The 11,229-nt window shown below is 35.2% G+C and overlaps 1 protein-coding gene across 2 annotated transcripts in view; it reads left to right on the top strand.

Moving 5' to 3' along the window:
- The window catches only part of CAPS2 (calcyphosine 2), a 28,605-nt gene extending 19,037 nt beyond the window's left edge, over positions 1–9,568 (top strand). For both annotated transcript variants that reach the window (XM_014963161.1, XM_014963162.1), the window contains 6 exons: positions 1,309–1,424; positions 4,238–4,314; positions 5,210–5,364; positions 5,890–6,009; positions 7,057–7,153; positions 8,426–9,568. In XM_014963161.1, the coding sequence (XP_014818647.1) occupies positions 1,309–1,424; positions 4,238–4,314; positions 5,210–5,364; positions 5,890–6,009; positions 7,057–7,153; positions 8,426–8,601 (741 nt within the window). In that variant the 3' untranslated portion in view covers positions 8,602–9,568. The remainder of the gene's footprint in view (positions 1–1,308; positions 1,425–4,237; positions 4,315–5,209; positions 5,365–5,889; positions 6,010–7,056; positions 7,154–8,425) is intronic.
- The last annotated feature ends 1,661 nt before the right edge of the window (positions 9,569–11,229 follow it).

The raw sequence follows: 11,229 nt of genomic DNA on the forward strand, positions 1-11,229 counted from the left end.
AATCTTAAGTTTAGAGCAAAAGCTGTGTTTGAAGGAAGAATTGATATCAAAGACAACATTAGTTGTTAGAGTGTTTTGTCTAATTACCAGCCTAATCCTAACTGCTTACGTGTGGCTACAATGTAAGAGTTTCCAAGATGAAATATATTTCTTTATGCAATGGAGGTTGAAGCTACTTTTTCGAGATTTGGGGTTTGGGGTTTTTTGTGTGTGTTTTTAATTTTTTTTAATTTTCATGTGTATCTTTGCAACCTGCAGATGGAAATATGTTCTGAGTAAAGATGCATCTTTAAAGCCATCCAGAAAATGTACTGCTACTGAGTTTGATAGCTCTTAGGAATGACGTCATATCTGTGAATCTCCATATCTGCAAACTAGGTTTCTGGGCTGACATTTAGATTTAAAAATCTCTCACAAAGTCCAAATGGTTGAGACGCTGGCACAGTAACAGTGACTCTGTCTCCTTCCTAATTTATGACTTTTGGAGGCTTTATAACCCAAGCCTTCATGGATATTACAGTTAGAGCTACTGCTTTTTTGATTCTTCTCAGCATTCTTTGCTTCTAGTTTCCTGTTTTCTTTCTCTCCCCTTCCCTTTTCTCCCAAACCAAAAAGCATCTTTAATTTTGCAGAATATGCGAGGTGTGTCCTCTGTCCCCAACTTGGTGGGAAGGGGAATTTGTAATACTCAGAAGAGAAAATACTGGGTAATAGAACTATATGCTACTAATAACATGTTCTTATTCAGTATTTATTTAGTGAAATCTAGTAATTTTAAAGAATAACTTTAAATTTAAACATTGCAGGAATGATTTGAACTTTGGGAAGGCTACTTTTTAGTTGTTTGTTTATCTCAAGTATGCTTTCAGGTTATTGAAAATAACTGTGGAGGGTTTCTTCTAGCCTGAGAGAACTTTGCTCTTGTGGAACCAGTGTGGCACCTTCTGTGACTCTCTTCCGTGGTCCAGTGAGTTTTGGATCCCATAAAGATGAAGGAAGAAGAAAAACTGAAAAGCAGAGCCTGGCTGCAGGAACAGCTATCTGTGGTCTCATGTTTCTCAGCTGTAGATTAGGCAGCAGTAAGCCCTCTTACTAGACAAACCTCTACGTAGAGGGTAACATGTCATCCTGGAGCCTGCAGCTGTTTTTATTCAGTACTAGAAAGGAGTTAAGAAGGTCTGACCTTTGCTAAGCTTTTTCATAATTTTGTACCAAAGCTTTTAACAATCATACTTTTTGAAAGTCTTGCAGTATGTATTTTACCAAATACACCACCTATTTGTAAATCACTGTATGCTTTACCAACAGGGAGCTAACCTAACTTTCCGAAGTGTTGATCATAACCTTCCAGAAAGTTTTAAGCAGAACCCAGTTCTCACCCTTCGTGTGATAGGTATTGATGAAGCAGCTATGGATTTTCTAAAGTAAGTGCAGATAAGTGTTTTTTCAATTACTTTTCCTTCCCTAAGTAAAAGATTTTTTAGTAAGAGCTTCTAATATCTTATTCCTTATAGTGCTGGAAGAATATATATCTCTATTTAGACTGTTGTTAGGAGAAATTAGTAATAGATCTTAGTGGGTGTTCTGTAATTCAATGATTTTCTAGAATGAAGTCTTTTGTGAAGCTTATGTTAAAAGCTGGTATCAGTCATGACAACGCAAGTGATTGAACACAGGCAGGGGAAGGATTGGAAGTTTCTCTCTGTTTTTTCTTTTTCATTTTCTTTTCCCTTCCTTTTGCTATCTCTTCATTCTTGTAGATATTGCCACCTGTTGAAGACTTCAGGCCCTGCTACAGGATTTCTACACTTATTCTTTCAAAATAAGTTTTAGTAAAATATTGTTCCATGGTGTGAAAGATGGGAATTTTTTTTCAAACATTGTCAGATGGTTAGGTCAATGGTTAATCTCTGAGTATGAGTTATTTTTGAAGGTAATATTCTCACCTCAGTATCATACAGAAGTAAACTTTCTAGGGAATGAAGCATTTTTCTCTGGATTTTGTGGATTTCCTTGTGAGTACAGTGGTTATTAGCACAAAGAAAATCTTGGTATAAAATTAATTGCATTGCTGTGTTGCCTGAACATGGAAGTTACTTAACAGCATTGAAAGTATAGTCCGAGTTTGATTCCTTAAATTTTGGTGAGCGGTGTTAGCGCATAGCAGATGTTACAAGGAAAAAAATTTCCATGGAATCATAGAAAAGGGACCTTAAGAGTCTCTAGTCCAACCCCACCGCTCAGAGCAGCGTTTACTACAGCAGGTTGCTCAGGGCTGCATCCAGTTGGGTTTTTAATATCTCCAAGGATGCAGAGACTCTGCAGCCTCTTTGGGCAACCTGTTCCGTTGTTCGATCATCCTCACAGTACAAAAGTGCTCCCTGCTGTTCAGAGGGAACCTCTTGTGTTTCAGTTTGTGCCCATGGCCTCTTGTCCTGCCACTGGGCCCCACCGAGCAGAGCCTGTCTCGGTCTTCTCTATTCCCTTGTGTCAGTTATTTGTACACACTGATAAGATCCCTTGAGCCTTCTCCAGGCTAAACAGTTCCATCTCTCCCAGACTCTTCTCATGTATCAGATGCTTCAATCCCTTCTTGACTAGGAACAGCAATAACAGAATCTCAATTAAATACTTTCACTACCTAAAGACTACTTTTGTTAGCACAACTTAACTGACTTATTTTTTTTCTGCAAGTGTTTAGACACATGAAAGTTGTTCTCATTTATAGTAACATTCACTATAAGGTATTTAAAGCTTTAGAGGGAAAGCTTTGCAAAGGAGCCATAGTGAGCTAAAAGTACATGGAACAGTAAATTCAAATGTAATTGGTTATAGAAATATATAGTTGTATGATGTTTAGTGCTAATTGTTCCCTCTCTGCAAGGTTTCCATGAAATAAAAAACAATATAGTTTAATTTCAAATAGTTTATGTGAGACATTTTACATCTCAGAAGCCTTTCACTCTGGTAAACAGCTTTTTCTTTCATTTGTTGCTGATCTTATACCTGTGAAATTTGGAGTTGATCCAAAGTTATCTCTGAAAGCTTTGGAAAGAAGACCTGCTCACTGGGCTATAATTTTGGATTTTCTGCTACCTCTGGTGGAACAGATTGTTTCTTTTTTATATTCTCTCTCTCTCTCTGTGTTCTTCCCATTGGTGACTAAATTTCAGATTGTGAAGTCTGTCTTTTTCTGAATGGGAGTGTTATTGAGCATAGTGTTCTCTGGTGCAAAACTTTTGAATTGAGTTCTCTTACCTCCGTTACTCTACTCACAGAGAATCCTGCTCAGTCGAAAAGGTCTTGGTATTGCAGGTTTTTGGGAGCAGCTATGCTCTGCTGTCACAAGCTATGAATCTTTTGTTTAACTTGTATTTTAGAGGGAGTATGCTGTCCTCTGTATGTGGTTGTTGACTTTACAGACTGGGTGGTTTGATATAGAACAAGTTTTTTAGGGATTTCCTAATGGGAGATACCCAAAGTGGAGATGAAAAGTCTTAATCAACAGTAGAGAGGTAATTCTTTGGCCTCAGAAAGCAGAAGGAGCAGTGCTCCATGGCAAAGTGCTAGTGAGCGAGCAGTTGAAAGCTGACAGTAGTATTTTTGCACTTGCCTTCCTTTTCTGATTAAAGTAACTATTGGATTTTTTGTTTCCCCAAATAGGTTATTCTGTAGTATTTTTTTATCAAACTCTATAATATTTTCTGATATAGGAAATTTCTTCTTTCTGGGAAGCTCTTCTCAGGAGGTAATCGCTTGTCAGACAAAACACAAAATGTAACTTTAATTCCGAGATCATACCTAAGATATGTTGATCCAGATTTTGGTCTACAGCCTTGCTATGTCTCTTCTAAAGAGAGATTTGTAGCTGTATCATGTTATTTTCCTATTCGCAACTAAATGTAGTTGCCTTAACAAACCCTTCCAGTGGCCTGAGCTGAAGATTAGGACTGTCTTGAAATAAATTTCTGGAGATTTTATGCACAGGAGGAATTATCCATGATTAATGCATTAGTAGAGGAGCTGCTAATGCAATATTGTCAGAATTTCTGCATATCTGCAGCTGTTCAGCAGATTACTGTGTGTGCCATCTCAAACTCAAGCAATTGGATACTATGCTTTTAAAGGTAGTATAAGAATTAAATGTAAAGCTCAATATGTTTTTTATTACAGCTGTTTTGAATTCAGTAATATTACACATACTTTGACCAACCAAGATTAATTTTGATTATTTTAGAGCTTCTTCTGTGGAATTAAAGCAGGAGTGTTCCAAGCAAGTGGTTGATAACAGCAAAATTTTCAAGAAGATTCAAGGTTTGTATATACCAGAACCCATTTAATTTTAATTTCAGTATCTCTGTCTTTACAGGTCAATGCCAAGAACAATAGTAACTTTATAAGTTAAATTAAACAGGAGTTAGATATTTATCAGAATATTATTAGAATCTGATACCAGAATAAATCAGTCGTAAGAATACTTTCTCCTCTCCCTTTCTTTAAACAAACCGACTGCCTTGTAAAAACTCCACTATTTACTATCATTAGCTGAACCTGTTTTAAGGTTTAAGGTTTGCTGGTTTGGTTTAGAAGATGGTTATGTGTATATCCTTCAAGACATCTTTTAACATACATCTGAATTTGAACTTCATTGGAAAAACCTTTCTTCTTTCACTGCCAATCTGAAAATGTATGATAATATCAGATATTTTTACCATAGAAGTAGTTCTGTCTATATCCTTTTGGGACGATTTTGCAGAATTAATTGTTTCCACATGTATTTCCATATTGAACAATGAAGGAGCAACTGCATGTCCCATAATGGAATGTTGGTATTACCAAAGTAGTGTTCTTCAATTGCTTTGTTTGTTGAGTCATGGTATGTTATCAATTTTAGCAGAAGAGAGAAGTTTTATAATCTGGGCACAGAAAGGGCGATATCCATTCTTCCTTTCCTTCTGTGAACTCTTTAAATGTTTTTTTTAGATGTTGGCTGATGCTTTATATGATTTCTACTCAAATGTTAAGTAGCTGAGAGTTTAATTTTGAACTGACATTCTCTCATCAAAGATAAGGGAGCCTGGATGCGTGTATGTGTCATTTTGATCAGCAGTATCAGAAGTCGTTGTGGTTTACTTTTATATGAGCTCCTTAGCATGTGGCCGACTAACTTCAGGTAAACATTGTGTCCTTTATTTCTCTAAATCCTCAGGTACACTCAGAGAGACACTAAAAAAAAGAGGAGTTCGGGTTATAACAGGCTTAGGAAAGTATTTCCGAAACGTAGACAAGAACAGAAATGGTTTTCTCTCTCGGGCAGACTTTAAAGAAGCTCTAAAAGTATTCCATTTGGAAATACCTGAAGAGGTAAGTCTAGCTGAGGCGGTAATCATGGGCATTATCTTACCTGAATTTATAGAATCACTTCCTTTCTTTGTTTAAATCAATAGTTTAATAGCTATTTTTTTCAAAGTTGTTTGGGTTTTTTTTTTTTCCCTTGTGGTATGTTGGCGTCTCTGCATCCAGTCCTATGTGAAATTTTTATTAAAAAACTAAATGTACAAACGTGCAATCTATTTACATCATGAAGAAACAAGTGGGATTGCAATCCATTCTTTTCTTCTTTGGCTTCTAAAAATAATTTATATGATGCTGTTATCTTTTTTTCTGGTTTTATATATTATGTTTTAAAAACAGTTCACAGCTATCAAAACTGCAAATAATGTGAATTATGGTCATCACTGATGGTGACTTGCATTATGTTCATGAATCTTTGAGTCAATTTTGGTTTGGAAGTTGTTTTTTTATGAGAATACTTTAATTTCCTATTATAGCAATTGTTTCATTCTAGGACATAGTGAATACCTTTGGCAAATTATTTTTAAATTACAGGACTTTGAATCCTTATGGCTTATTCTTGATGATAGCAAGAGCGGCAAGGTTGAGTATGGAGAATTTACTCGTGCTGTATTTGGAGAAATGAATGAATATCGGAAGGCATTTGTAAGAAAAGTAAGTTTTGTTGCAGATGTTCTAGATGTAGATATTTTGCAGTCTGAAGCTGGTTATTCATCATGTTCTTGTTGATGGGGTTTTGTTGTTGTTTTTCTTGAATTGTGTGTCTCGTAATTGACTTTTTAAACTTTCAGATCAGTTTATCAAATGTAAATTAGAAGACTGCATGCTGTCCCATTGTTGAATTGAGCTAATTTTGAACTCTAGCGTTAATTCCTGTATTATTTTGAGCTTATGCATGTGTTCTATTCTTTAGTCCAGTGGATAAAGCACCGGGCACCCTGAAACTATCACTTCCAGAGAAGAGAAACTATCTCTTTCTTATTTTGACAGATCACTGTACCTGTGTGTAGACTTTTATTCCTCAGTGTCTGAAACAGGGGCAATAATACCTGCCTCCTTTGAGACTATTTGTGAGACTTCTTATATTTGAAATGCTATTTTTTATCTTTCTGTAACGGGGAGCTGTTTGCAGTATGAGACACTAATTACCAGCCAGCCAACAGAGTTATGACTGGATATCAAGATCAAGAGAAATAGCACACACTTTTGTACTTTTAATCATGGAGGATGTGACCCTCCTTGCCTTATGTATCGAGCACGTGAATTTGGCTAAACAGAAATGAAAATGAAGCTGCCTCTAGCAGTGCTGAAGAGGCTGTGCTGAGGCCTGTCAGAATGACACTGGAATCTTAGTAATTGGAGGAGGCAGAAGGGAAGCAGCTTTAACCTCTGATTCTAAGGATGAGATAGAAATTTCAGAGAGAAGACAATTTTTTTTTTTTTTGAGTTGGTGAGGGGACCACATTTGATGTGAAAGCTGTTGAGATAAAATAATCACAAAATTCCATAACCTGGAATAATGTTCTGTTATCTGGTGCCTTACATAAAATACGTAAGTTGGCATAATCCATTGCACAAGATCTAAAAATATTTGTTAGGTAGTTAAGTATATTTGATCTTTAGAGCTTTCCACTTCTTTGGTTTTTTTTTTTTTTCCTTTTCCTTATATGCTTACATGATTATTTTTTTTTCCCTCTATAGGCTTATATGAAACTAGATTTCAACAAAACTGGGAGTGTTCCTATGGTAGATATCAGAAAATGTTACTGTGCAAAGAAACACCCTCTAGTATTGGCAGGTAATTCACACGAACAAAAAAGAAAATAAAATTTGTAACTGCTGAAGTTATCTGTTAGCAGAGATACCAGATCCAGAAACTAGTTGCAGATACAAACTGTTTTCATATTGCTTAGACTTGAGCTGTTAAGGAGAACTTTTTTCCTCTGATGAGCTGATAATGTGTAGTTGGAACAGGCCTATAAATACATATAAACAATTTTAATAGTAGCTTTTTATCAAGCTGCAAATACTGCATGTATGCAGAGTAGTTCCTTTCCCTGCTGTGTTGGGCTATGTTTATGTTGGTAGTTCTCAGCTTTGGTATGCAAGTTACCGGTGACACACATGATATTAGTAATTTTCACTTAGAAGGATACTCTCATTTTCATATTGCTGTTTTCCATCAAAATATGCAAAGTCTCTAACTGAATGTACTCAGCACTTGAAGTTCCTTCTGAATAAATTATTCATTTATTCCTGGGACAGGATTGTCATCCTTTATGGAGGAAGTAGTGTTGTGTTCATTATTTTTTCAGGATTCTCAAAAATATTTAGACTTTGCCATTGAAAAAGTAGGAATTTAAATATTTATATGTCGGTTTCTAAACATCTCCATGTACCAACCTAGTCATTGAGAAGTCTCTGTAGTGTCCTGATCCTTTCTGTTTTGCCTGTAGAAGAGAGGATGGTTTTTGTATTGCCAGTGATTTTATTGGTAACACAGTAAGACACATGGTGGTATAGAATGTTACACGTGCAGTTTTTTCCAATGCTGTATTTTTTCCATTTTTTTTCTCAATGCTATGCAGTCATCTTGAGTATAGTCTTTATTAAGTCATGAAAACATACGTCACTTGCAGAACACTTTTCGAATGCAAACTTGCATCTTAAGTTTTTCCTAGAGCTTTGAACTTGTATTACTTTAAACATATGCTCTATTACAAGATAACTTCTGAATTACCAAAATTTTAGGTTACAAATGCATTATTCAGTTTTTGCAGACATTTGAAGAAAAAAAAATATATCTTCCTGATCTCAAAGTTCATTGAAATTTACTGTGGCTTCATACTTCTGTTGATATTTAATGCTATCGTGTGCTCTTAAAGTAGGATGATTTCTGCAGCTGGTATTAAGTGAGCCAATGACTTCATTCTGAAATCAGAATATTGAATTTGTTCAAGCAAAAAATATTTGCAAGCTAAAATGGAAATGTTTCTTGCCTGAAATATATTAAATGCTATATATTCACTGTTCTTGAAAATGTCTTTAATGGAAAAATATACTTTTGCAGGCAAAGCTACAGAAGAAGAAATCAAATCATCGTTTCTAGAAACATTAGGAGAGTCCTGCAGCAACCCAAATGAAGTGTCCTATTCTGAGTTCGAAGATTACTATGAAGGATTAAGTATTGGAATCATGGATGATGAGGATTTTGTTAATATTTTAAGGAACCCTTGGGGAATTTAGAGTGGGAGACAACAAAAATGAAGAAGAGATATTTTCCAAACAAGGAGTAAGCTAAATATGGGAGGATTTAGTCTTGATGTGCATTACTTCATAATTAGTGTCTCAAACTGATTTCAGGGACTGAATAATTTAGATGCTTTCAGAATACAAGACAAATTTCTTACAAGTGTCTGTTGAGGAATGCTAACCGCTTTTTTAATAGAAATGCAGTTCAGTCCTTTTCATTGGAAATCAAAAAAGCTGTTCCCCGTATCAAAATATGTCCTTTACTTGATATTAGAGTAAAGTAGCCTATCTTAAAATAAGAGGGAATCAGAATACTAAAATGCATAAAGGAGTATATGCAAGATAAAATTTAATTTTATGATGCACTGTGCAAGGCTTTATATTTGATTGTGTGAAAAACAATGGTAGCTTTTCTTCAGAGTTTTCTTCTTATAAAAATAGTATGTTTATTGGCATAAAATCCTTTGTCTCGTTTCTTGTTTCTTGTGCTGGTACTTGGCCTGAAAGAGAGCAGGTCATCCTTTCCCAGTTTTGAGGCTGTCTGCAGTATTGAAAGTGCAGAGATGTTCACACCAATTAACCTTTGAACTACTGCGTGGACCGTCTCAACTGATCTTGTTTTTTCATCAGGCATCTGAAGCTGAGCATTGAATCGCAAAGGTTTTAATAAGCACACATGTATATTTTCAATTCATTTCTTTCTTTCCTATATTTTGCAAAATGATTTTTAAAACAAGTAGCTTATATTTAAAGATCTGGTTTCTGTATTTTTCTATTGCTGTGATTTATTTTTTTTTAACTAAAACTTAGCAATTATATCCTTGGTCAAACTGCTATGTAGCATTTCCTATCTACTCTGAAAGCATAAAACATGAAAGTGTAAAAAAAAAAAACCACCCACCTCTGTCACAATAAAAATTAAACCATGAATTAAAATATGCCTTGCTACTTCAAATCTTCAGCAGGATATGCTTTTCAATGTAATAAAGCTTGTTAATTCTGTATAATTCTTTGTGTTAAGAAATAAAAAATGTATTATTAATTTTATACAGAGAGAGAGAACCTCTGGTTTCAGTATACCTGTCACCAAAGTTACTGTATGTTGAACTGCATTTCTTAAGCCTATGCAATTAAAATATATTCGTTTTCTTTGTGCTTGTCTGCCTGGTTTTGAATTTGTATTTTGTGGTTAACAGAAATTTCCTCTGAGACAGAATTTGTCTTTTGTAGGAATTTAAGGGCAGTGCTGAAATGAACACTGAAATGAGGGACTTTGGTCCGTCCCTCTTGTTAATTCTAGATAAGCACTTCTGTGTTCTAATAGTTTGTATATTGTTATCTTTTGATTGTTTGTGCCCTGTCCTCATTTGTAACTGGAATTGCAGTTTCTGCTCTAAATCCTTAAATGAGGGATTTTGGGGCGTTCTTTTTGGGCTGTAGAAGTCTGTATGCATTGGTTTACAGAGAAAGGCAAATTCTGTCAATGCTTATTCTAAGCAAGAATTCTGATGTGTCTTCCTCCTATTTCCTTACTCCCCATTCCTGATGGAATTTCTCTTGCTGGAACAATTTTGTTGATTAGTGTTCTTGGAACTGGTGATTCTGAGAAAGGCAACTTCAGATGGTTTTACAGAGATCTGCTTGTTAATGTGTCCGTTCGAGTAACTGAAAATTATCAAGTGACATTTTTATTAGTTTTTCAAGGAATCACCTACTCTGTTTAGACTTGCTCACTTAGGAGAGTTGTACCAACGTATAAAATTGTAGCTGAGTTTAATAAATGTGAAAGTGATTGTGAAATAAGGTATTGACAAATTTCTTTTTGCAATGCTTAATTCTTTTTGCGGTACTTTTAGGAAGATTATTCCATGTTATCCTCTGGAATGGAAAAATTGATGACAAGTGGATGTACCCTTAGTGGGCCTCTTTATCAGCAGAGGCTCTACTGATCACATCTATGGCAAATTAAGCATTCTTTATTTTGCTCTTGTCACTACAATGAAGTGCTGTTATAAGAACATTATTTCCGTATCTTTTGTGGTCATGTTTTTGGTTGTTTTTTGTTTTTTTCTTAAGCTGAAGACAGATCATTAACAGGATAATCTACAATAAATTCTAAAGGTTAGAAATTTGCTGAAAATACAAGTAGGTACTCTGGTAATTATGTAAAACCTGCTAGGTATATACTTTCTATTAACTACAAGGTCAATTACGCATCAGTGGCTGCCTCAAAACATCAGGTATGATGTCTATGGTGAATTTTTAATGGAGTTCACAAAAGTAGTTTTCCATCTGCCTGCTGATTTTCATTGCCTAAACTGCTAGATGGTTACAAAGAATTCAGAGCAACTTCTACCCCAAGCTGGCCCCCCGTGCTTATAGTTAGTAGAAAAACACAGAAATTGTATTCAAACCAGGGCCTGTCATGTCTGACTTCTTTTCATTAACGGTGGTCTCAATGCCCTCACTAATTACATTCTGATTTGCTCTTAGTTGTAAACGTTTGATGAAACTGAATCCTTTTCTTTGATCAATGCTTTGTAGCTTTAAAACTTTTTGGAGGTATCTGCTGGAGTTTCCTGCCTTCAAATGTGTTTCAAACAAAACTTCTCCTAAATTTGC

The sequence above is a fragment of the Calidris pugnax genome, unplaced genomic scaffold (genome assembly GCF_001431845.1).
Source record: "Calidris pugnax isolate Ruff unplaced genomic scaffold, ASM143184v1 scaffold44, whole genome shotgun sequence".
Classification (NCBI taxonomy): Eukaryota; Metazoa; Chordata; class Aves; order Charadriiformes; family Scolopacidae; genus Calidris; species Calidris pugnax.